Source organism: Panthera leo, chromosome B1 (assembly GCF_018350215.1).
Source record: "Panthera leo isolate Ple1 chromosome B1, P.leo_Ple1_pat1.1, whole genome shotgun sequence".
Classification (NCBI taxonomy): domain Eukaryota; kingdom Metazoa; phylum Chordata; class Mammalia; order Carnivora; family Felidae; genus Panthera; species Panthera leo.
This window is the reverse complement of record NC_056682.1, coordinates 66383322-66409644: the sequence shown is the minus strand read 5'-3', so window position 1 is coordinate 66409644 and position 26323 is coordinate 66383322. Positions and strand designations below refer to the sequence as shown.

The 26323-nt window shown below is 33.4% G+C and overlaps 1 protein-coding gene across 1 annotated transcript in view; it reads right to left on the bottom strand.

The window, feature by feature from the left end:
* Positions 1-26323, bottom strand: part of FSTL5 (follistatin like 5) — a 793609-nt gene that overhangs the window by 227142 nt on the left and 540144 nt on the right. Inside the window, exon 7 of the mRNA XM_042935151.1 lies at positions 17861-18027. Coding sequence (XP_042791085.1) covers positions 17861-18027 — 167 coding nt within the window. The remainder of the gene's footprint in view (positions 1-17860; positions 18028-26323) is intronic.

Here is a 26323-nt window from a genome sequence, read left to right as displayed (position 1 = left end):
AATTTCAAAGTATAATCATTTTACTTCCTCAGATTAACCAAAGATGAATGACGGCCATATTACTTTTAATGTGCAAAGAGATGCCAAAAAGGACATTTAAAATCACTTTCATCCATTAAGAGTAACATTAAATCCCAATGAAATTTAAGTTTTAATTTTATAATGCATCTCAATCTGAAACTTTCATTTCTAATTAGTAATTTATTCCTTTGAACTTCCTATCAGGTTGGCTGTGCCAATCTCAAGCCCTCGATTATAATTTGTCACTTACTCCTTTCTGATGTCAAGATTCAGACTACTAATGGACAGCCATGTTATTCTGCTACCTGGATGTACCAAAAAAAAGTCACTGATCTCAAGGACCAATAAAACTCTATATTTTATTGACTGCTTAGCATACTCCACTCAATAGTATTTATTGAGAACTTCCTGTGAAGATATTATTTTGGTTATTATATGGTTACAAAATATGAATTAAGCACTGCCAGAATTAAGCATTACCAGTGAGCAAAGACCTTGGAATTTAGTGAGGGAGCTAAGGCAACGTGTATATAGATATGTGTTAGACAAAGCAGAAAGACATTAAATCAATAAATCATTAATAAAATCTAGGTTTGTGTTATATATGGAGATTAGTGATGTTTAGGGTACATCCAGGCAGCAGAACCCAATGGCTGTCTAACATAAATTTCACACAAGGAATTCTTCCTCCATCATTTTTTTTTCCTTCATCATTTTTTATGTGGCCTATGGGACTACCACATATATCTCTACTTCCAACTCTGTTTTCTATGCTAAGTTGCAGCAAACATTTCCAAACATATATTTTATTAGTAAGGAATGGTAAAGTTCCAAGAGATTATAGGAAAATCAATAAAGTCAACTTACTAAAAATGTTTTTAATGAGGACAGCGATCTTGAATAGAATAAAATGGGATTTTTTTTTTCAAGCTATATGGGTACAAGTTTGGGTTGAATCGGTTTATGCCAAAATTATTGAGGAGTCAGGCTTCTGTTCAAAAAATCTATGTGTGATCTTTCAGGCCTGACCACAGGCAGTTACAAAAGTTTTGCTTGGCAGATATTGTAAGGGAGAGCTGCCTTTCCTACACCAGACTCGGAGCACAGCCAATGCATGGATGTTTCTGGAGAAAGTTACAGTCAGGAACTCAGGACCTCTTGGCCAGCCAGCCATGCTCTTATCTGTATTACCAGCCTAAGCGCCTCCATTCTCTACCCCCATCAGGAACCAATGTAAGAGACACCTGTGACAGACACCTCTGCTGAGATTTCTTTATGGGGAAAAGGATGGGGGAGGGACATGACCCTTTTTTCTCCTTGTCCATTAGTAAGTAGTCTGAATCTTGACAAAGTATTTAGTACTTTGCCACTCCTAGCCCTTACCTTTCCTTCTCCTCCTCCACCCAGGTCCATAAAACTACAGGATCCTTTTGTTCAGTTTCTCTTGGGAGTGATATAATTACTTCCATTTTGGCTAGCAATCCACCATATCTGTGCTGATGCATCTGACCCTTGTCTGGTGCCATTTGACAGAGAAAAATGAAACAGTGGGAGATTTGGCCTTCCTCTATTTAGCCTGTTGCTTATAATTTTGCACTAAGTGACTAAAGGGTTTCATTTTGGCGTGTAGTGTCAATGAGCTACTGTGACACCTGGCCACTCAGCAATCTCCAGCTCAACTTGGCCCTTGAAGTTGTCTACCTTCTTTGAGCTCTTCTTAGCTGTAAAACTGAGATGCTGATGCCTTTCTATCATAAGAGATGACATAAGTAGATTTCTTAAGATAAAACAGACATTCAATAACAGCAATCTCAAAACCATAACTATAACTGGAAACTTGAAGGATCTCCAAAACAGTAAATAACAGCGATTGAGCATATGAATCATGTTACACTTTGGTTAAGTTTTTATAAATATGAACATTAGATCTTGCATCTTCAAACTACACATATTTTCAACAGGATGTCATTAGATGACTTCAAAGTCAACATATTTATGTAAAACATATTCTAATTCCAACAAGAAACTAACTCACTTTTTACCAATAGTACTGGGTACTATGTGGTACTAATAGTAATGTGCAATAGTCACCAGGACCCAAGTTTTTGAGTCCTATTTTGTTCCTGCTTTTCCCCAGGACAGTGCTTCATGTGCACGTATGAAAGAGACAGAACCTCACTTGCTATCTATACCTGTTATCTTAACAGGAATCTGACACAAAATGTCATCCTGCCTATCCCCAACATTTTTGTAACATATTTGTTCAATTAGAAACAAATAAGCAATACTTGAGCAAATGAATTCTTCACAGGCCAAGTTAATAATTATCAGATGCACCCAGACGTTTTTCAGTATCAATTTAAAGGCAAGAAAATTCCATTCCCTACTGTTGTCTTACATAGTAAGAGCAAGTATGGCAGTGGAGTTGGTTGATTCATGTCTTCTGAATATTATTTGTCCATTTCTGCCTCCATGAAATGTCCTTATAATTAACATTTATGCATATTTCTTAGAATTTTCTGTTCCTTCAATCTCACAGTTTGTGAGTTCGGGCCCCACATCGGGCTCTGTGCTGACAGCTCAGAGCCTGGAGCCTGCTTCCGATTCTGTGTCTTCCTCTCTCTCCACCTCTCCCCCGCTCATGCTCTACGTCTTTCTCTCAAAAATAAATAAACATTAAAAAAAGAATTTTCTGTTCCTTCTAATTCTTCAAAACCAAAGTCTGAATTTCCCCATCAATTTTTTAGTCCACTAATTCATATTCCTTTCTTCTATCAATAATGCATGTGACCCACAACACTAATTTGGTCCTTGGTGCTGTGATATTTTATTCATTTAACAACACAATTATTATTCAAAATGCCATATAGCCTTCTTAGGCATACATAATTGCCACGATGTTTTGATTAGACAACTTTAATAATAAAAAATTAGGTATATATTAAGAAGTATAGTTTCAAATTTAAATTGCTGCCTGAATAAACTTGGTAATTAAAGCAAGCTGTATGAGATTTCAGCATATTATATAAGTGGGGTCTTTCTTAGGCATTTCCTTTAAGTCTTGATTTATTCTTGATTTATTGTATCCTAACTTCTCTCATTTAAAGTTACCTCCAATTTAGAAATATATTGAAGTTTTATTTGACTCATATAAGATTTATTTTAACATGTGACAAGGTCAACTCCAACTTCAATGAAAACAACACTCTTCAACTGATCGCCATTCCACTGCACAGAAGTAACATTTTATTTTTAGAGGAAAATAGATTCAAAGAAACATGGTTGCCATGGTATAATTAGAGATAGGTGTGCACTGTTTCAAAGTCTTCAAAATTAGTATCATTTAAGGCTAATAAGATTTTTTTTTCAAAGTAAATTACATGACCAAATATATCTTTCTGTTAATGTAATTGTATTCTTTTGATATTCCTCACTAGATAGTAATTTTTATATTCTACTCTAGGAATTTGTGTCAAGGAAAACATATTCTATGTAATATTAAGAGTCTGAAATAGAACATTTTCTGGATAATTATTTTTGTGTTTTTCAGTTAGAAGGTGAATATTATATTTTCTTATGAAGTATTCATTGGTGTTAGATATGCTTCACTAATTTACTTAAAAATTGATTTTTCACTTCTTTGATTATTAAAATATTCAGATATAATAGGATAAAATCTTATTAGTAAATGAACAAGGGAATTTAAGTCAGGACAAAAGGAATGGAGTAAATGTTCTTGTGAGGGAAGGAGAACTAAATCTTATTAAATTTTACTATTTATCTTGTGTTACTTTAAAGATGTATGTTTCATTTAATATAATTTTTTCACAAATCTATAAGGCAAGTTGCTGGAATGTCTTTTATTTTCTTTACAAATAAAAAGGTTGTGACTTAGAGAGATTTCACTCCTTGCCAACCTTCAATTACCAAGGCACTTTCACAGCAAACACTTCAGTGTTTCACGGATGCATATCTCTCTTGAGCCACAGATTATGTTAAAAGTCTCTGAATGTCTCAATACAGTAGAAGCATTTAAGTTCTTTCCACCTACCCCGCCAAAAAACAAAAAACAAAAAAACAAAAAACAAAAAACAAAAACAAAAACTGATTCTAACACCGAATGTTATCACTAAATTGTGTAAATAATAGCTCCCTCTTTTTATTCAGTTAAATTGCTGGAAGTAAAAATCACATTTTACCAAAATATCCTGCTGGAGTGTGTAAGAACTGTAGATGCAGGCAGCTTAAAACACTGTTAGTGTAGCTTTAAAAGTGTTAAAACAGGGGTGTCTGGGTGGCTCAGTTGGTTAAGCATCTGACTTCAGTTCAGGTCATTTATTATCTCCTTCAGTTCAGGTCATAAGCTCATGGTTCATGAGTTCAAGCCCTACGTTGGTCTCTGTGCTAACAGCTCTGAGTCTGGAGGCTGCTTCAGATTCTGTGTCACCCTCTCTGTCCCTTCCCCTCTCTCTCTCTCTCTCTCTCTCTCTCAAAGATGAATAAACATTAAAAAAATAAAAGAGTTAAAACACAATTCTAGTAAAAATATGAAATGAGCAGGAGACAAAGTTTTATTTATCTCATTAATGAGGAAACCAACAGGACAGTAGAGCTAGTTTAAAGTCCATTTGAGGAGCAGAGATTTGTATAATTTGGGAAAGTCATGCTGAGGTAAGTTTGTTAAGTTAAACACAAAAGTGATTAATAAACAATTATTTTGGAGTTATTTTTTTCTATAGAACAAAAATCAATTGCGTCTCTTTTGGACAACATATATACAACTTAACAACACGCGTATTCAGAGTCTTTGTCCCAATAAGTAGTTAATGGGCAAATGTACATCCCTAGAGAATTAAATAATCTTCAGGTGAGAATGTTAGCCCATACTTCAGTATGGCATTGAAAAATATGGTATTGTTAAATAGCTTTGTAACATCACTGCTACGTTGTTTCCAGCAATTGACTCTAAAGCATCAGGCAAAAAATGGCCCTCTAGTTGTTTACCTTAACCCAGAATACGAACCAATGTCACAACATATCATTGTGATCATGTTTATTTCAGTTTCTCTCTCTCTAAAAGTTAAATTGTCCTTGTTCACCACATACACTGAAGATTGTCTTTATTTCTGAAGCCAACTTTTGCCATAAATTAAGTACCTCTTATCTAGAATAATAGATGATATAATATGGCCCCTATTATTAATCATACATATTTTTTGGCTTTGTAAAAATTCATTGATAAGTTGTCAAAGAAGCTCATTGAGCCTAAGTCATTAGACTTAAATATGCCATAGTGGAATAGAAATGAATAAAATAAGGGAGGATTTGATATCTGCCTTTGGGACAACAGCTAGTTAATTATTTTAGACAAAAGTTGTAAAATAACAATGCATTTTCCTCCATTGAAAGAAGGTTTTGTGAGTCACAATGTCAGTATAAATATGTTTGAACATTGATTATATAAATTTAAGAGTTTGTTAGAGTTCTCTGTCATAAATATAATTCATTTTCAGGAGGAAAAACAGTAATTTGCAAGTAATTGCCAATTAACATGCTTCACTAATATAACTGATTTCACACACCTCTCCATCAACTTCCTTGAGTGAGCAAAAAAAATTTAAGAAATGATGTTCTTTATTAGTAGTGTTTTTATGTCCTTGCCTTATTTTAATAGTGTATACTGTTAGGAAGAAAATATATAAAAAATCCCCAACCTCTGACAAAACCCTGCTAATTGAACAGAAATAGCAAATCCTTTAAGGAACAACAACATTGGATTTTACAACTTCTTTTCTTTTTGGTTAATCATTTCTCATAGCCTTTTTAAATTTCTCTATCTAAAACACTGAGTACTCACAAGTATACTATTGGTAGCTTCTATGAAAACTGTTTCAAGACAGAGATATCTATGATACTATTTCTTTATTTTATTTTTTTATTTTATTTTTAAAATGTTTTTAATGTTTATTTATTTTTGAGAGAGAGACAGAGACAGAGTGTGAGTGGGGGAGGGGCAGAGAGAGAGGGAGACACAGAACCTGAAGCAGCCTCCAGGCTCTGAGCTGTCAGCACAGAGCCCAATGCAGGACTGGAACTCACAAACCATGCGATCATGACCTGAGCCCAAGTCTGATGCTTAACTGACTGAGTCACCAAGGCGCCCCCTATTTCTTTATTTTATATTAAACCATAAATTTTGCTTCTTGTACAAAAGGAGAAAGATTAAGAAAATAAGAATCAACAATTACTGTTAAAGTGATTGGTTGTCTTTCTGTATTAAAAAGTCTGCACCTATTATGCCTTTAATTAGATAAGAAGATTTTGATTTTGAACCCTATGATTGTTGGTGGCTGTGAAGCAATTATACCATAGAATTTCTCTTCGGTTCTTTTAAAATAAATTGTGTAGTAGATGTAGCTCCTAAATCTGGTCATTATTTAAAAGGTTAGGAAGAAGTTAACTATAATTAGAGGGCAATGGAAAGTCTACTGTGAAATGAATGGTATATATTTTAGGAGGTCTGTAAGATCAGTTGGCATAGGTTATATATCCTTTAAATTGTGCTTGCCGTTCTCCTTTGCTATGAAACTAAAAAGTTGTTTAAAATTTTATAGATGTATTATTTGTTTAAATTATAGTTCTATCTGCAAACATGGACCAAGGTGACTGGACAAAGATAAACTATTAAGAGAACCAAGATTATTATCAAAACGATGCACTTACATATCAACTTAGAGGTGCCTGGGTATCTCAGTCTGTTAAGCGTCTGATTCTTGATTTTGGCTCAGGTCATGATCTCACGGTTCCTGGTTTTGAGCCCTGCATCGGGCTCTGGGCTAACAGAGCAGAGCCTGCTTGGGATTCTCTGCCTCTCTCTCTCTCTATCCCTCCCCTCTTCTCACTCTCTCTCAAAATAAATAAGCATTTAAAAAATCAACTTGGGGGGGGGGTGTGGGTGGCCCAGTTGGTTAAGTGGTGGACTTTTGGTCTCAGCACAGGTCATGGTGTCACAGTTCAGGAGTTTAAGCCCTGGGTCGGGCTCTGCTCTGGAAGCACGGAGCCTGCTTAGGATTCTATCTCTCCCTCTCTCTGCCCCTCCCCAACTCTCTGTCTCTCTCTCTCAAAATAAGTAAAAAATAAACTTAAAACAACTTAAACATCATATTGTGTACAGGTATAGATAATGTTGGTTTCTCTTGTGTTGTGAAATAAATAAGTTAGTATACTGTTTTAGAATGATAAATATCAATGCTTGGTAAATATTAAGTATCCATCCAATGTTATTATTGTGTTATATGTTGTAAATGTAAATGTATACCTCGATAATCAAGTGCAAAAACCTAATTTTCTGTAATATATTCAAACCTTTTATCAATATATTAATATACTGAAGCCCTTTATTAATCTATTGTCCTTGCTTGTTTATACACAAGGGACTTGCAATGCATTAAATATACTATGCTATCTCAAGCCTGATATATACTCTTTCCCAGTATACCTATCTGCCACTCCTTCATCTAGCTCTCCTCTAAATTGCAAGACTAGTGTATTCTTAGAAGTCTTCTGAGACTCTGTAACTTAAATTTGACTTCCCTTTTCTATTCCTTATATATTTGCACATTAATATACAAATGTACATATACAGATGGTCTCCAACTTATGATTTTTCAACTTTGCCAAATGTGGAACTAATACACATTCAGTAGACCCGGTACTTTGATCTTAATGTTGATATTTTCCTGGGCCAGCCCGGTATAGTACTAACACTTCTAGTGACGCTGAGCAACAGCCGTGAGCCACAGCTTGCAGCCAACCACGCAATCACCAGGGTAAACAACTCTTACACCGGGGTAAACAAAATTGCCCGTACCCATACAATCATTTTGTTTTTCACTTTCAGTGCCATATTGAGTAAATTACATGGGAGGTTCAACACTTCATTATCAAATAGGCTTTATGTTAGGTGAGTTTGCCTAACTGAAGACAAATATGAGCATTCTGGGAACCTATAAAGGAGGCTGGGCTAAGCTATGGTGTTCAGTAGGTTAGGTGTATTAAATACATCTTCCACTTAAGATATTTTCAACTTAAAACGGGTTTATTGGGGTGTAGTCCCATGGTAAGTTGAGGAAGATCTGTATTTAGGAAACTTTCATACTGCATTATCAAATATAATGCAGTTGTGTTCTTTCTTTGATTCCTTCAATCTGTGAGATTTTGAAGCCTGGAATGCTGTCTCTTTTAGGTATGTTCTCAGAATTTAACTGAGTACCTAGAAAAGTGAAGCAGTTAAATCAATATGTGTTGAATACATAAAGATTAAGCAATGACCAAATATGTGTTGCCCCTCATCTTTTTCTTGTCCCCCTTATTGCATATGATAAAAGATTAAATTGAAACTGTAGTAAAAAATCAATATGCTTAATTAGAAATGTTATTAAAGAAATGGAATCCAGAAATTGTTGAGCTATGCTAGGCTTAAATGATTGATTGTAAATAAACATCAGTTGATTGATAATCCTGCAAGTAGCTAGAGTAAGTAAATAAAATCTCTAGCAAGATTTGAATATAAAAAGTGTACAAATAAATTCATAATTGTGAATATCAGAAATATCACTATGTCATTTGTTATTTGTACATTTAAATTTGATTATCTCCTATGTGTCAGTATAGTGCTAACTATTACATTATAACACAAAGTTAAATATGCCAAAGTCCTTGAACTCAGTGTTTCTAGTCTGGAGAAAAAAGGCAAGAATATTAACAGTTTTATCATGATGCAACAAGTATGGTAGTTACTGGAAAAAGAACTTTTAAAAAAGTCAAATTTAGGCATAAGAAGCATTTGTCTATTTGTAAAGAATACATTAGATGAAAATGACAAGGGATGGTTTTCCAGAGAGACAAGAATGTGTTTGAGAATGGTAATAATAACACAACCTAATAGAAAGCAGCTAGTGTTCTGGGGGGCTTTAGGAAAGAATGGAATTGTATGAATAGTAGGAAGAATTAATAAACAGGCTTTCCAGAGTAAGCTAAATAATTTGAATCTTTTTTTTTTCATGAAAACTAGAAGACACCATTAAAGGTTTTAAAGAGCTATACATTTTATGAGAATCTGTCTGCCTGTGATATAAAGTGCATGTTTCAACTGGGGCGGGGGGGTGGGGTTGGTCTCAGTAGGAAAGGGTCAAGTTTGAAGGTGAGAACTGATAGGACCTTAAACTAAGACAGCCATAGTGGAAATGAGATGACAGAAGAGATGTAAGGTAAATAAAAAAGATAAATTCACAAGGTTTGGTGATAGATTGGATTTGAGGGGAAAATTGAGAGAGAACTCTAACATGACTTGGTTTTCTGGCTACATTTGCACGGAGTGGGAAACACTGGAAATGTCACAGCTTTTGAAATAAAGATATTGGTTTGGATTTCACACATTCGAATGAAAAAAAAAAAGAGAGCGAGAAATTTTAAATAGAAGTATAACTTAGAATGTGTCAACTTAAACATAGTAATTAAAGCCATGGGTTTAGACACATAATGAGGGGGAAAAATGAAAAAAAAAGTTCATCAATTTAAGTATCTATATAGATATTCAGCCAAAGTTCATATTGAAAAAAAAAAGAATGTCATAGTAAAGTCATGCTTCCAAATTAATATTTCTCATAAACCTATTTAAATAACATGATCTGTCATAACTTTGAAAACTGGACCTAAATTTTTAAAAATTAAAAAAAAATACATTACCAGGTACTCAACAAACTAGTATGTGACTATTTCATTCACGTATCCACACATGAATCCTTTTGTTTTTATATGTTGCTATTTGTAAGAATAAGTTCAAAAAGAATATGGCCAATGACATTTAAAAATATTTTTAAATTACTGATTTTAATACTTTTCTAAGAGGTGAATTGTAATATGCAGTGTTCCGTTGTATCAGCAGAACAAAGCAAGTTAGGAACAATACTCATTTTAAAGCAGAACACTCTTAGGCAATGTTTATGATTACGTGCAATTTCACCAATTTAACAATTATTGGTGGAAAATGAATGCATGTTGCGTATTTGATGTTTGTGGAAGAAATCCAACATCTTCAGCTTTGCCAATGCTCCCTGCTTTATTTGGCTTGGAATATTTTGAATCATAAATATTCTCTAATTCCCCTTGGATTTTAAGAGCCACAGTGGCCTCAGGCTTATATTAAAAATAAATTAGTGATGAAAATTACATGGTGAAATACGTATTATATACCAAACGTTAAATGTCTACATTTTTAGTTAAGATGGAACAAGAAATGGATTGTTTATAGTCTAGAGAAGAAAAAAGTCAATGCCGTTCTTTTTAATAACTAGTTTTGACATTATACTCTAATATGTTCTATATTGAAAGGCAACACTGTAGGTTTCTAAAAAGTTAAAATTAAATCTTGCTAATTAAATTGTTTTTATCAGAGATCTATAATTTTGGTTATGTTACCAAAGAATAACATAAGGGGTAAAAATGTCTGTCTTTATATATGAGAACTTTAAAATTCATAGATTTAAGGGAAAAAGTTATATCTTCACACTGCTTTAAGTATTAAACCTGAGAAACAAAGTCAGAATTCTCTGCTACTAAAATCACTTTCAGTCTCAGGGAACTAAGTATTCCTTAGGGATTTTACTTCTAAATTTGAAGTTCACCATATATTCTGAAATAAGATATCATAATAAGGTATAGTATTCTATAGTAAGCATTTAATGGCTTTAAAACTTCAAACATATTAAAATAAAATTAATAATAAAATAAAATTTTATTTTATTAAAGTTTTTAATTTGGATCAAATTTCATTATTATGCTTGGATACGTTATCTCCCAGTACTAGTTTGCCAACTATGTACTAGGAAATGTAATATTTAGAGACAAAAAACAAAACAAAACAAAACAAAAAAGCAAAACAAATCATCAAATGCAAACTGCCCACACCTGCATTTGGATTCTGATTTGAATTAAAGTGATTATTTCAATTGTCTGTGAGTGACTTATCTTTTTTCAAGAGAATGCTTTGTTTTAAATTTTTTTTTAATGTTTATTTATTTTTGGGATGGAGAGAGACAGAGCATGAATGGGGGAGGGTCAGAGAGTGGGAGACACAGAATCTGAAGCAGGCTCCAGGCTCTTCAACAGGAGCCCCAACACGGGGCTCGAACTCACGGACTGTGAGATCATGACCTGAGCTGAAGTCAGATGCTTCACTGACTGAGCCACCTAGGCACCCCGAGAATGCTTTGCTTTAAGTGGAAGTTAATGTACATGGTGAGAATCACTTCAAATAAGATGCAGGGATAGACAGAGATATCTTAAGAATTATCAGAAAAAAAATCATCAGACTACATGCAAAATATATAAATAAAACTTAGTGGAATATATATATTTTTTATTTTTTTAATGTTTATTTATTTTTGAAAGACAGAGACAGAGCGTGAGCAGAAGGGCAGAGAGAGAGGGAGACACAGAATATGAAGCAGGCTCTAGGCCCTGAGCTGTCAGCACAGAGCCCAATGCAGGGCTCGAACTCATGAACCGCGAGATCATGACCTGAACTGAAGCCAGACACTTAACCAACTGAGCCACCCAGGTGCCCCAAACGTAGTGGAATATTTCCACAGAGGCCTATAAAAGCAAAATAAAAAAAATCAAGGAAGTAAATTGATGACTGATGAAACTACCAACGGAACAAAATTGGTGTGCAGAGATGCTCAGATTGGAATTCAGATGGATAATCACATTTAATTAATGCAGAAAAACAAAACGAAACAAAAGTGTAAAGAAAAAAGTAGAACATCTTACATCCTCTTAGATGGCCTCGGGTAGAGAAGTAGAGATTGCTCTCCTGTTCCTCCTTTGTAACAGAAGGCTGAGCAGTATGCCTAGCTAAACGATGGTATTTACCAGTCTCCCTAGTATAGTTATGCCAGTTATTGCACATCGGTGACCCATAAACAGTTGTGGGACTTCCAGGAATAAGTTCCTTCATGTTTTACCTGCTTTGTACTCTTGTGGACCTGGATTACAGAATGATGGAATATAGATTGGTGACTGGAGTTCCAACAGCCTTCTTGACCCCTGAGATGACCTTGAAGATAAGAGCCATGCTCTTGGAATGTCAGAAAAAGAAGATAGAAGATTGAGATCCAGATGCTTCATGGAGCAATCATGCCAGCTATGGACAATATATTTCTTGAAAGAACAAACTCCTGTGCATTTAATCCACTATTTTTCCTCACCTCTTCTCAGTGCCAGACACAATTACTAACAGGTTAGATAGATGAAAAAGAAACAAAAATCACAGAATGCATGTTAAGATGGGAAAACAGTACAGACTCCACAAAGTCAATGTATTAAATTCATATGAACTTTTGACAGTTCAAACTTTTAATCTCAGTGATATAAGCCACAGTATCATTTGTAAGAAAATGGTTTTCATGCAGTATTCAAGCCAATCTGACTTTATGTAAATAGAGTGCCTGACATAGCAAATAATATGCAGCACCTAATTAAAGTTGAATTTCAGACAGGCAAAAAATGATTCTTGTAAAAGTATATCCCATTGTACATTTTGTATATGCCTATAGTGAAAAAAATATGTATTGTATATCTGAAATTCAAATGTGTCTGTGAGTTCAGTATTTTGTCTAGTAAGTCTACTTTTAAAGTTGTTGAATGTTATAATGATATAAATTATATCAGGCTATTTTGAAATAATATTTTCATGGGGCTTTACATTTGTTATTAAGCATGATCAACAATGCCATGTTGAATCACGCTACTGATAGTGATAAAATAAATAGCTCATATTTTATGTGCAAGTTGATATGTGTCACTGAATTTTATGACAATATCTGCTTGTGTAGATGAAGAGACTGTACCTTAAATTGGTTCAGTCTATTCGCTGTCATTACATAAGTAGCAAAACTAGGGCTGGAATCTAAGAATCAGCTGGAGAGAAGAAAGGTGAACGGGAGAGTCATACTCTGTACCTCATAGCTCCCCATCTGCATCCCTGGTCATGGCTCAGTAGACCAGCATTAGGACTCAAGTTCAATCACAATAATGCCAGAAGTGTAGTTTGTGTGCCAAGTACTACCCAAAACAAAATGATGTAAATAAACCAATGATCTATTGCAGAAATTTAGGTTGAGGACTGAGGGCACAGATACTAAGAAAAATATATAAATATATAGTAGCTGAGTGCATTTTTAAAAACTTTTTAATGTTTTTATTTATTTTTGAGAGAGAGAGAGAGAGAGAGAGAGAGAGAGAGCGCATGAGTGGGGGAGGGGCAGAGAGAAAGGGGGACACAGAATCTGAAGCAGGCTTCAGGCTCCCAGCTTTCAGCACAGAGCCCCAGGTAGGATTTGAACTCAAGGGACCCTGAGATCATGACCTGAGCTGAAGTCAGACACTTAACCAATTAAGCCACCCAGGCACCCGCTGAGTGAATTTAATGGCATATCTTTAGAGCAGGGATTAATACAAGATTGCTAAAGAAAGTTTCATCAGCCTGATTCCTAAGCTGCACTGAATAGAAAAACAAAACAAAAACAAAACAAAACAAAACAAAAAAACAACTTCCAGTTTTAGTGACTATAATTGGAACAAATTTGGCGGGGGCATTTCCTGTGAGTTTTCAAACTCTCTTATTGCTGTATGTGTCCTAGCATTGAATTCCTGTGGTTTCAGGCAGGTTGAGTGTTTCTGTGCTGTTGAAATATATATCAGGAGGAAGGAAAGAAAGAGGAGGAGGTTGGGAGGAGGAGGAGAAGAGAGAAAAGAAAGCCAAGAACCTACTTTAACTGAACATTTACAGTATGATTCATACAGTGTTACCAGTTTTAAAATGCTTTATGCCATTAGCTCTTGTGCAAAAATGAGTTCATTCTACTGTTATCTTCAATTTACAGATAAGGAAGCTGGGCATAGGTGGGTTGAATAACGAGAGCACATCATTCCCAAGAGATTGAATATTAATTGGAATTCAGACAGTGTGAATCCCCAGCCTGTGTTGCAAACCACTGTCACTGCCTCCAGTAGTTCAGTGATGTTCTTTTATTTATTTGATACAAAACAGAAGACAGAAGACAAGCAAAATGAAAGTCTTCTAACATTAACAATATCAATCTGTCTCACACATAATAACCGAGGATATAAAATCTATTAGTAATGTATAGGGGCCAGAATTATTTGGGGTACATTTTTCAAAGGGTAGCATAAAATGACAGACCATCTCACTTCCATGCAGTGGTTAAGCTCAAGAACTAGAGTCTATCAGGCCATATAAACATTCCAGCTGTACCATTTATCAGCTCAACAACCTTGGGTGAACAACTCTCTAGCATAAATCCCCACATAGGTAAATAGGGATAAGATTCCCTGCTTCATGTAGTTGTCTTTAGGACTAATAAGATAATAAAGTAGTGACATAATGAGGATTAATATGAATCTAGCCTACTAAAAAAATAAAATTATATTTGCAGCTCATAGAAGGGAGATTAAAAGCAATCTCACAGGATTTCTTCTGCACTTAAAAATGAGAGTAAGTGGAAATAAAACAAGGGGTAGTTATGCTTTAAAAATATGTCTATATTATTTTAATCTTTTGCAATCAGAAAGTATGTATGTATTGCCTAGGTAAGTATATATTAAATCCTACCTAATATATATTAAATAATGAGAAAGAATTTTGAAAACTATCACTGAGTCAGTAGTTATAATTTTAACCTTACATAATTTAATGGTAACTAAACCCACTTTTGTGAAAATAAATATATACAAAGTAGGTATAAAACTGACTCATATCTGAAAGGTTTGAAGTTCTCTTTGCTTATAAACAATGAATGTATTTTACTATACTGAGGTCATTTTGGTCTTTCAACACATCCAAAATCTATATCCAATGATGAAATATACATTTCAAGAAGATATAATTATAGGGGCACCTGGGTAGCTCAGTCTGTTAAACGCCCGACTCTTGATTTTGGCTCAGGTCATGATCTCCTCAGTTCGTGAGTTCTAGCCCCTCATCAGGCTCTGCTCTGACAGTGCAGAACCTGCTTGGAATATTCTTTCTGTCTCTCTCTCAATCTGCCCCTCCTCGGCTCTCTCTCTCTCAAAATAATTTAACTTAAAAAAAAAGAATATGTAATTTATAGATGTTTCTTAACACAGTACACCCGAAAATTTAATTAAACAACATTCTTAGAGGCAAACAATAGAACCCATTCTAGTGAGTTTTAAGCAAGAAAGACATTTAATGAAGATAGTAGGAAGGTCATAGAATATCCAGAACTGAGTGTCATCCTTATGGAATGAGAAGCCATCCTTATGGAAAAACGCATAAGCCACATGTTGACACTGTCCAATGAAAACCCAATTACACCTAAACACTGACCAACTCCAGAACTTTTATCACTAATGTCCTGGCAAGTAGAATCTGCTGCCACAGCACTTATAAGGAAGAATGGATGGGAGAGTGAATTCTGTAAAGTACCTGTAATTCCCTGTTCTTGCTTATGAAATGAAGCCTTTAGCAGTCTTTTTGTTAGAGCTTTATTTACATATATACTCCCTAACTGCAAAGAAGGCTAATTAAATAAGACTTTGGTTTCTACCTTGGGGAAGAAAAAAATCCAAGCATCGACAAAATATTTGAAGGGGTGTTCAAAAGATGTTGAGTAATCAGAAGACACATCATATGTCCACTAGAGATAGTACTGACTCTCTGTGTGTATCTATCATCTATCTATCTATCTATCTATCTATCTATCTATCATCTATCAAATAAACTAGAATAGTTTAACTATTATATAATAAATACAATATAATAATATGTATAATATACTATAATATATGGTTGACTATGATAGTTTATTATATTTAATACAGTTATGTATTTTAAAACTTTATAGTTTATTAACTACAATAAACTATACACTATATACAGATGGATAGAAATAGATAGATGATAGATAGATAGATAGATAGACAGATAGATTGTTTATTTACATGGTGTGGTCCATATTTTAGCAGACTTCAAGCAAGAATAAGTATAAAACAAAACACAATAAGTAATAGTTTATAACTGCTTTATTTCACACTTTAGTTCTACTGGTAAATGCATTTAAATGAAAACTCCAGTAGTACATTGGGACATTAAATAAATATCCCTTTCAAAGATATCCCTACAGTTTTATTTGGAATGCTGGCAGTTATGTGTATACTACAGATTATGAACATTTGTCCAACTTATTTAAATATGACTTGTAATGAAATTGAAACTTTCCGACTCTTGAAAATGTTTTTAAATTTCTTAAAATTTACCTGCTTTATGAAATGTAACCAAAATAACTTTAATAAAAATGTATTTATTGATACCAGAATTTATCTAATGCTCACATATATTTTAGACATCTAACTTATCTATAATCATTTTTCTAGGGATTTCACATTTCTAGAACAGAGTCAAAAGTTAGGAAGTAAGTAAAATAATTTACAAGATATATGCACAAGAATGTGCCCATTTTTACAATTTTTCCACAGGGTATTACTCATAGCATACCCTTTCTTATTCTTGAAACAATTCAAATGAGCTTATTTTAAGGTATTCAAACCACAGCACCATAGAATACAGGGGCCTCTGGAAATAACAGTGGAAAACATGATAGTAAGAATGAAGATAGAAAATAAAAGATAAAATGTAGACATAACAACATAAAAAGCAAACCCAATGTGGCTTTATTTAAGGCGATATCTCTCAAAGACTGTTGAATGCTCCAGAGATTATAGCTGTTCTAATGCACAGTGTTCATGATACCTTAAGAATTAAATATTATTCTCCATGTACTCTCCAAAGAAATTTCACAGATGTAAGCAAAGTTAGAAAAAATGTTAAATTTAAAAATTAAAATTAGAAAGCTTCTTTTTTGAATAATTTGAGGACATTAAACAAGAGTATTAGTAAGATGTAACATAGAAGTGACTCTCTTAGATCTGTGTTTTAGGGTTTCTTTATGAAGCAGTAAAGAATGAGTGGATAGGTGATGGCTTTCCCGAGCAATAATAAAAAATAACTAAAATTTATGTGCAAAGAGATCATAAAATCCCCAAATCACTAAGACAAAAGATTGCCCTACATCATTTCCATGGGCATCCCATAATGCACAATTTTTACTTCTTTTCATCATCTAGGATGATGTATACATTTTAATCCCCACTTGGAACGCATAGCATGGAAGAAACAGATGAATACCCTGAAGTTTGTTCTATTTCTGTTTCATTTTCAGAGCAGTAACCTTTCAAATTGAGTTTAGATTCTGAATTTCTAGGAGAGAACTGAGTGGAAAAATATATTCCAATTTCATTCTAGAAAAAATAAACCATTTGTTGCTTGATTGATATTTATTATTTCTAATACATTATGAAGAATTTGAAGCAAAAACCGCCTTTCCCCAATTTAACACCTCACAAGCTAAAGGTGGTTGCTTAACCATAATAGCAAATACATAAAGATTAATTGTTAATAATTGTAGAAATTCTGACAGGCAGACATTATTGGTTTAAGTTGATATGATACCACCAACACAGTGCTACACTACCTGCTTACCACATCTACACAAGTGATTTGGATAATTTCATGTGATCTATAGTGCACATCCTAGTCAGTAGTGTGGATATGACAATGTTCCAATTCTCTTCTACACTACACCCAGTATTCATTAAGCTACTCAGACTTCACAAGGCCTAGAGTATATCACATGAAATACACAAATTATAAAGGAACACCTATGTATGTACTCACATTGATGTCTTCCAAATCTAAATTATTTAGAATAATATTGTTCCTTTTCCAGATGATGGGGGGTCTCAGTGCCCCCTGAATGGCACAGCTCAGAACAGCACTTTGTCCCACAGTTGCTGCTGTAATGCTTAGTTTCTGATCTTCAGGCAGACTCAACTGGATAACCTCTGCAAAGATAAAGTGTCAGTAATGTTGATGAGCCTGTAGTTTTATAAGGTTAATTACTATAAAGTTTCTGAATACTAGTAATTAAGGCTTTTAGTTTGAATAAAATTGAAAAAAGCTTGTGATGAAATGAAAAAAAAGAGTAAATTGTTTCCAATAAAAGGTCAGAATGACATTTCAATTTAATTGATTGACAAGCATCCTCATGAGGCAAAGAACTATTAAACATGAAATGAATATCAGAAGTAGAGTTATAATAAGCCTGGCAGATTGCACCCAAAAGAGAGATAAATTATTTAACTGCCAAATCGACATGTAGTGTGTCATCGGCATTGAAATAAAAATGATGTTGTTTATTCACTGATAGATTTATATTGTAGGTGCGGTGAGATCATTGCTGGCTGGCTTCAGAGAACACTAGCATAGCTGAATGGGTAAAATGCATCATTATGCTGGGAAACGTAAATTGACTCTAAAGGAGTAAGATTTATTTGGGAAGTTGAAGGAGGAAAAACTGAAGTTCACCAACCACACAGTAATTAAGTGAAATTCTGCCAGCTGCCTTTATCAGTCAGACAATGTTGGTATAGTACACTTGCTTCCTCATCCTTAAATTTTAAAGTTAAATATAATATTTTTAACTACCCAACACATTTCTTCTAATAATTTTGCCGAACCAGTAAATATAATTTGTAACTTGGATCTGGCTTTCCCTTTCTACTTTCAGACAATATTTACAAATTATGGGAATTAACACCTCTGTCATTGTCGAGTATCATGAGAAATGACTGGATAAGCCTACCAGTTTTCTTCCACATGAAAGTTGCCCTTTAGTTTTCTCAGCTGACATTCACAGGCACTGTCTTTTCTATGCTATGACTGAGTCTTGCATTTTGACTTTGCTCAGTTTTAGCCAGGTTAGAAATATCACAAACCACAATTCTGAACTGAAATTTCCATGGGGGTAGTGTGGGGAGGAACAATGATTATCTTTTGTTCCTTTGTTGCAATTGATGATATTTTTCATGGGGGCATTGGGTAGAGAAAGTGATGGCTTTTAATTTGCGATAAATAATGATCAGGTGCTATCCTTGCTGTTTCCTCCACAAGCCGCTTTCCTTTCCTTTCACCATTCTACCTTCTTTTTTTCTCTTTCTGAATCATATGTCCTCTTGAGAAGGAAGAAAAATGCCAATCAAATAGTTTATAGAATGTAACTATTTGATAAGCAGTTACTTTATTTTTTGGTGCAATCACAAAAAGCAATGTCAAAAATGGCATGCATTTTTGTAAACTAAGACCAGGATTAAACAATTCCTCACATGCACATGCTAAGTATGAATGTTAAACGATCTCTATTGTCATGAACCACTGTCTGCCACACCGTTACCTGATGAAAATAAATGAAATAAACTGACCCTTACATTGTTATATAAAATCTAGTTTCTAAATTTAAAGGCCTTAATTACTTAAGTCAGAAGTGTTTTGTGTTGTCAAAGAAGGGGGTAGGCATGCTTTTGAAACTGAAAAACCCTATGATACTCAGCCCAAGATTATTCTTTTTGTCATTACATCCAGAACTGATAGAAATAGGTAACAAGCATGTTGCTCAGTCATTTGTATTGGCAGCCTGATGTTGCCTAATGACATTCATCTGTATTCACATTTTATTTCAGAGTTTCCTGAGTAATAAGAACATAGGCAATATGTTTAAGCTTCTCTTTAATACTAATTCTGTTATTACCTATTTATTTATTTATTTATCTATATTTTATATGTTTGACCAATTAAGCATAGAAAGCATCTGAAATTTTCAAACACAGTGTTCTTCAGGTTTTTTAAAATATGATAAACTTATAGAAAAAGAGAATTATAAGAGTAAAAACATCATGAGAGTATCATAAGGATTATTTATAGTTTTCAATAACATTTCTGAATTCCAGCTTCTGGTTTCTCATAAAATCATCCAAGAGACAATGGGGACATCTGGTTCTAAAATCCATATGTTAGCGTTGGCTATTCTGACCAATGCCAATAGCCAATAGCATTGGCTATTCTGACATTTAGCAATATAATTGCTACTAAGTCACTTTGGAATCTCTTCACTAACCTCCATCATTTGGTATTAGATCCCGGGGCATTCAAATCAGTTGTGCTTTTGGTAGTTATGCATTAACAATGCTAATTAGATAATATGAACATGTTAGAGTAAATGAAAGATAGGGCATAACAATGTGGGACATCTTTCTAAAATGTAATTTTTTTGAGAGGATGCATAATGAGAAACAAGAATTACTCTTCACCCAGGGTATATTAACAAGCACAGTAAAAATTCTTCTTTAATTTGGAGATTACATTTTAAAATGATTTTTAAAACTATCTCAGTGATATGTATTATTAAATAATGATACATATTTTGAAAACTTTAGAATTTTTCCTGCATATTTCATGTTACATATACATTTCTCCTCTTTCTAGTATATCACATAAAACTACATACACCAAGCCAATTATGTTCACTTGCTACTTCTCAAAATCAAGTGGTTCTTTGCTTAAATATGTATAGCAACGAAATTTGTTTTACCTACAAAACTGTCATACTTATTTTACTAGTCTTTTTAATAGCTATTAACAAGCAAAGACTTAATCTCACAAAGTCACTGACATTAAACGTTTTTATTCTTATATTCTAAATTTCATTAAACCTGCTTTAATGGTAAAGAACATACATATAAAGCATATTGGATTTATGTTTTATAAAGAAATGGTGACTATGTCTAGATTAACGACCCAAAACAATAACTATGAATCAATCTGTAAGCCAATTTAACATTTATTTTAAGAGCTATTAGTACAGGTTTGTTGTCTCTGAGTGTTTGTGGATATTTAGTGTTCAAAGTTGTTAGTTCAGAAATTAGTTCCAAGGAAAAAATCTTGAAAATTTAATTCCTTATTAATTAGGATTAACCTACATTTTCATAGATATACATTAAATGAAAGCATATTTCATTCTACAGCATTCTATCCACAAACAGCTTATGCTAGTTATGTGAAGACAACTACTTTGTAGAAAATAAGATCTACCATTTTTGTACCCACTCCATCCTTTCAGCTCCAATAATAGCACACATATAAAAGTCTTTGAGTAAAATCACATACAGGCTAGGTTTAACAGATGGTACTAGATTTTTTGAAACACTTCAGCCTATAAGCCTTTCGACCTATAAGCCTTGTCTCCTAGTGGAGGACCTCTCAAGTATTCAAGGGAAGAAATCAGAGATCCAGCTGTGGCGTTTCCTCTAATCTCATCTTATGAAGACTATTAATGCCATTTCTAGATCAGCTTTTCTTTTGATTACTTGGGAAAAGGAAGAGGCAAGTAAAATAGTGTCTCCCTTTAGAACCCTTTCTGCACTTTCTCATTTTCACAACTTGACTTAACAGGAATATTAAGAACTCGCTTACAAAGGAATGAAAAATTATCTATACTAGCAGAACCTTATAACCAGAGAGAGACAAGTACAGTTGAGTACAACTTCAACCACAGTAGGTAAGTATTTTTAAAGCATTTATTCCAGTAGAAACTAGGTGATAGAAATAGTAATAGGAACATGTGTAAAAATAGTATGTGTTCTTAAAATAGTACCAAAAAAGGAATAACATACTGTGAATATTTGTGAAACACCAATTAAAAAGAAGATTTTAGTAACTGACTTAAAAATTGATTTAAAAATCTATTATTTTAAAATCATTAGAAAAATATAATTTATCATAAACAGGATTCTGTTCCTTCCAACTTCCTAAGTACATACTTATGTTGAATATTTTAATATCAGTTCTATAGTCTTATTGCCTTAATTATGCATATAATTATTATTATAGGAATAAAAAATGGAAGAAATTTTATCAGCAACATTTTCAAATTACATGTGTTTTTCCCTTCTCTACCTCATTAAAAGTAATTACTAATTAAAAACAGAAAAAATAAAATACTTAAGTAAGAAATGCATCACACCAAAAAAGACACTTAGAAATCCTAAGTGGTATAATTAATTATTCTCATAATAAAACCACACTTACTCAATGACACACTCCTTAACTAACTAGAAAATTCTGATGGTATCTTTTGTCAAGAAATAGGTAATTTCAAAATAAATGTTAATTCTTAACTAATTTAGACATGTCAAGATATACACTAATTTACTGTGATAAAATGTCTGGAATTTTTTAATACTAATTGCTTATCTGTAAACTATTGTATGTTTATATCAGAATATGCATTGCAAAAATAAAACAAAATAAATTTAATAAGAGATCTAGAAATTTTCCTTTGGTAGCAATGGATTAGATAATTTGGACTAACTCTTCTACTAAAGAAGTAACATAACAAACAACAACAACAACAACAAAAACAACCCTGGAATAAATACAAATACAAATTTTAAAAGACTATATGAGAGACATATTCTTTCTCATTCCTTCTTATTTTTATCTCATGAAAGAGATAACAGGACAGTGAGGAATTGCTCAATCTATGCCTTGGAGAGTACTGTAACTTTGAGAGATAAGATTGCACCTTGAGTCACAAATCCCTTTAGGAAATTTTCCATCTTGAGAACATGACTGAGGCTTAAAGCCTTTTGGTGGCTTTTGTTCCTCCAGGCATATAGGATACGTGCAATAATGGACTAGATGCTGTTTGTACTTGAACTTGAAGATGTCTTACTCTGCAAGTGAATAGTATGGACTACAGCTCACTTTTATCTAGGTGTCTCATAAAATATAAAATCTTCCCCTGTATGGTAAAATAATACCATCCTACTCATCCGATCATTATTATAAGAAATTCTGAAAATAAAATTCCCAATAAACAATTAAGGATAATATGGCATTCACAGAGAGAAGACAACATGATGAGAATAAGCAGAAATACCATACAGTAGTAACGAACTCACCAGAATTATAAAATGTATTGTTTATGAAAATATAATCAGGTTAGGAAATTTGACAAAGACCTTAGACATGCAATCAATAAACATTATAAATCCATGGAAGAGCCAAGTAGAAATTATATAAGTAGAAAATGTAATAAGTGAAATTAAGAATTAAATTGTTGTACATAAGAACAGATTAGACACAGCAGAAAAGAGAATTAGTAAACTGGAGAAGAGATGAAAAGAAACACTACAGAATGAAAAGCAAAAAGATAAAGAATTGAAAATATGGGCGAGGGTAACAAAAATAGGTTTGTGTGGAACCTCAAAAGGAGAAAACAAAGAAAATAAAACAAACATAATACGTATTTGAAGAAATAGTACCTGAGGATTTTCCATTGAAAGATACCAATCAACAGATTGAAGATCATCAAATGTGAAGCAAAGAAAACAAAAAAAACTAGAATAATCTACACCTAGACACTTAGTAGTAAAATTAAAGAAAAATCAAAGAGAAAGAATATTCTGAAAATTGTGCAAATAAAAAAATAACAGATTGCCTTCACAGCAAGTAAACTAGAAAAGTAACTGATATCATTAACAAAAACAGGAACAAGAAGCTAGTGAATGATATAGTATAGATGACAGAACAAAATAAAATCAATCTCAATATTTTATACATATAAATAAAAAATAAATACATTTTTTAAACTTTTTTTTAATGTTTTTATTTTTGAGACAGAGAGAGACAGAGCATGAGCAGGGGAGGGGCAGAGAGAGAGGGAGACACAGACTATGCAGCAGGCTCCAGGCTCTGAGCTGTCAGCACAGAGCCCATCACGGGGCTTTAACTCACGGATTGTGAGATCATGACCTTAGCTAAAGTCAGATGCTTAACCGACTGAGCCACCCAGGCGCCCCAATAAATACATTTTTAAAAACAATAAGAACATTGATCTCTAGTAAACTTGTCTTAAAGTAAATTCTGCAGGAGATTCTTCTGGCGAAGGAAAATGCTCCTAGATGGAAGCTCAAAGATGTGTGAAGGAAAGCAGAGCAAAGAAAGTGTTTAAATGCAACTATTAAAGTTTAACATTATACCTTGACACTTCAAGAATGCCTGATAACATAAAAGAATATCTTCATAACCCTGGGGTAGAGAAAGATTTTTTAAGGCATACATAAAAAACAAAAACAAAAAATCAAAATGACAACAAACAAAAACAACAGCAACATCAAACTCACCACAAGGGAAATGATTTACAAGTTTAACCACATGATAATTTACATGATCTATTCCTCAAAATGTACTTTTAGGAGACCAAAAATGTAAGCCACCAAGCAGGAAAAGATACTTGTCATCCACAAAACAAGCTCATATGTAGAATGAATAAAGATCACCTAAAAATCAATAAGTAAATGACAAAGTCCGAAGAACCACCAAAGACTTGAACAAATAATCTATAAATTAATTAATCCATATGGCTAAGGAAAATCTAAAAAGTATTTAACAATATGTGTAATCAGGGAGAAGCAGGTTTAAGCCAAAACTTTCACACTGGCATAAATTACAAAGTCTCGTGATAGCAAGTGTCAGGAAGAATATGAAGCAACATAAATTCCTATATTCCTTGAGGGAGAATTCACATATATAGTTTCTTTCCCCATTGGTAAATAAAGTCTCTTCTACACAAACTTGCCCCGTCAGTTCATGTTTCCAAAGACAAAGTTATCCATGTGACTTGTGGAAGCCAAAAGTGAAACAGAGAAGGTAGAGTGTTTACATGTTATATATATATATATATAAATTAATAGAGGTAGCAATGCATATATTTTCTAGATCTTTAATACATTAGACAGCGAGGGTGAGGGGTGGGGGAAAGAAGAGGTCTAATTTGGGAGAGAAGAATCTGGTTTTGGAATTAGGATTTAAAAAAATACTCAGTTTATCCTAAAAAAAAAGAATCCGTAGAGAGGAAAATTCTGAGAATACAAGTGAAAATGGAATTATTTCCACCACAAATTGTGCAGGAAACCAGAAGGAGTTATAATCATAAGCATAAATAAAGTATGTAGCAGTTAGTTAAAATAAAAAGGTCATTTTTTCCTGTGTCATTGGAGGGATCTAAAAGTTATGGGAAGATGTTTTAAAAAGACTTTTCAATAAGAGATTTTCTGTACAACTGAGCAAAGTTTCTTGTACAAAATTGGAAATTCATTTTGTCATCTCTTTATAATTCTGCAATAAGGACAATACAGAATTATAGACAGGACTATATTTTGATAACACTGCAAGACATCTTACATGTTACAATATTAAGTCACATTTTTTTTTAGTCATGATTTTGATGCTCTTTCCATGATCTTATAAATGTAGTACAATTACCATTCAACTTTTCTCTTCAAGTATATTTAATTTCTCTCTTTCAAATAAATTATATACAGTTGAATTTTAAACTGAAATATGGGAAGAATATGCCTATTCATTCAGTGATATGTATGACAGTAACAATTTGGGAAATAATTCTTTTTTATGAGGAATAATTTCACTTTGAAATGTGACCTAACAAAATTGTATCCAACAAAGAGCTGGGTGATGATTACCCAAAGTAATCAATTTAATTTTAACATTTCAATTTGGAAAACTTCAAAGGTAGAGACAACTGGATGATTTTAACATTATAGGTATATAAGCTGGAATAATAAGGTATTGATATTTCAAGCTATATTATATCCAGTTTAAAATCTCTTTACAAGTGAGTGTTCCTTGGAGGACTGAGGTAAAAAATAGAAAGTAGCTGTCAGCATTTATTCAGCACTTACTATTTGTTAGACACTGTTCTAGGTACAATAAAACCTTGAAATGTGCGTAACCTGTTCTGCTAGTGTTCTGCAAGACGAGCAAACATTTCTAATACATTTTAACTTGATAAACGAGCGATGTCTTGCTATGAGTAGTATGTGACACCGAACATATCACAACTGAGCCAGTTGTTCCTCTCTCTCTCTCTCTCTCTGTCTCTGTAGGATTGTGGGTGACAGTCTCCCATGCTTGGATGCTCTGTCTCAGGCCACAGTGTTTCGCAGAAATTAGTGGTTTTTCAGAACATTGGAAGGTGCCCACGACTGGCCCTAGTGTATTTTTTTGGCATTTCAAAGCACCTATGGACAGTTCTTTACTTTTCCACACAAGAGTAAGCTTAGGAATGCTTTGCTTCATTCTAGGTCAGGCTGCCAGCAGACATAGACCCTTCCTCCACTGCCTTATTGCCAGTCACATAAAATAGTGGTTACAAGAGTTTATTAATACTGTACTGTAGCCAATATTCATGCAAGCATATACAATGGCTCCCATGCAGAAAAA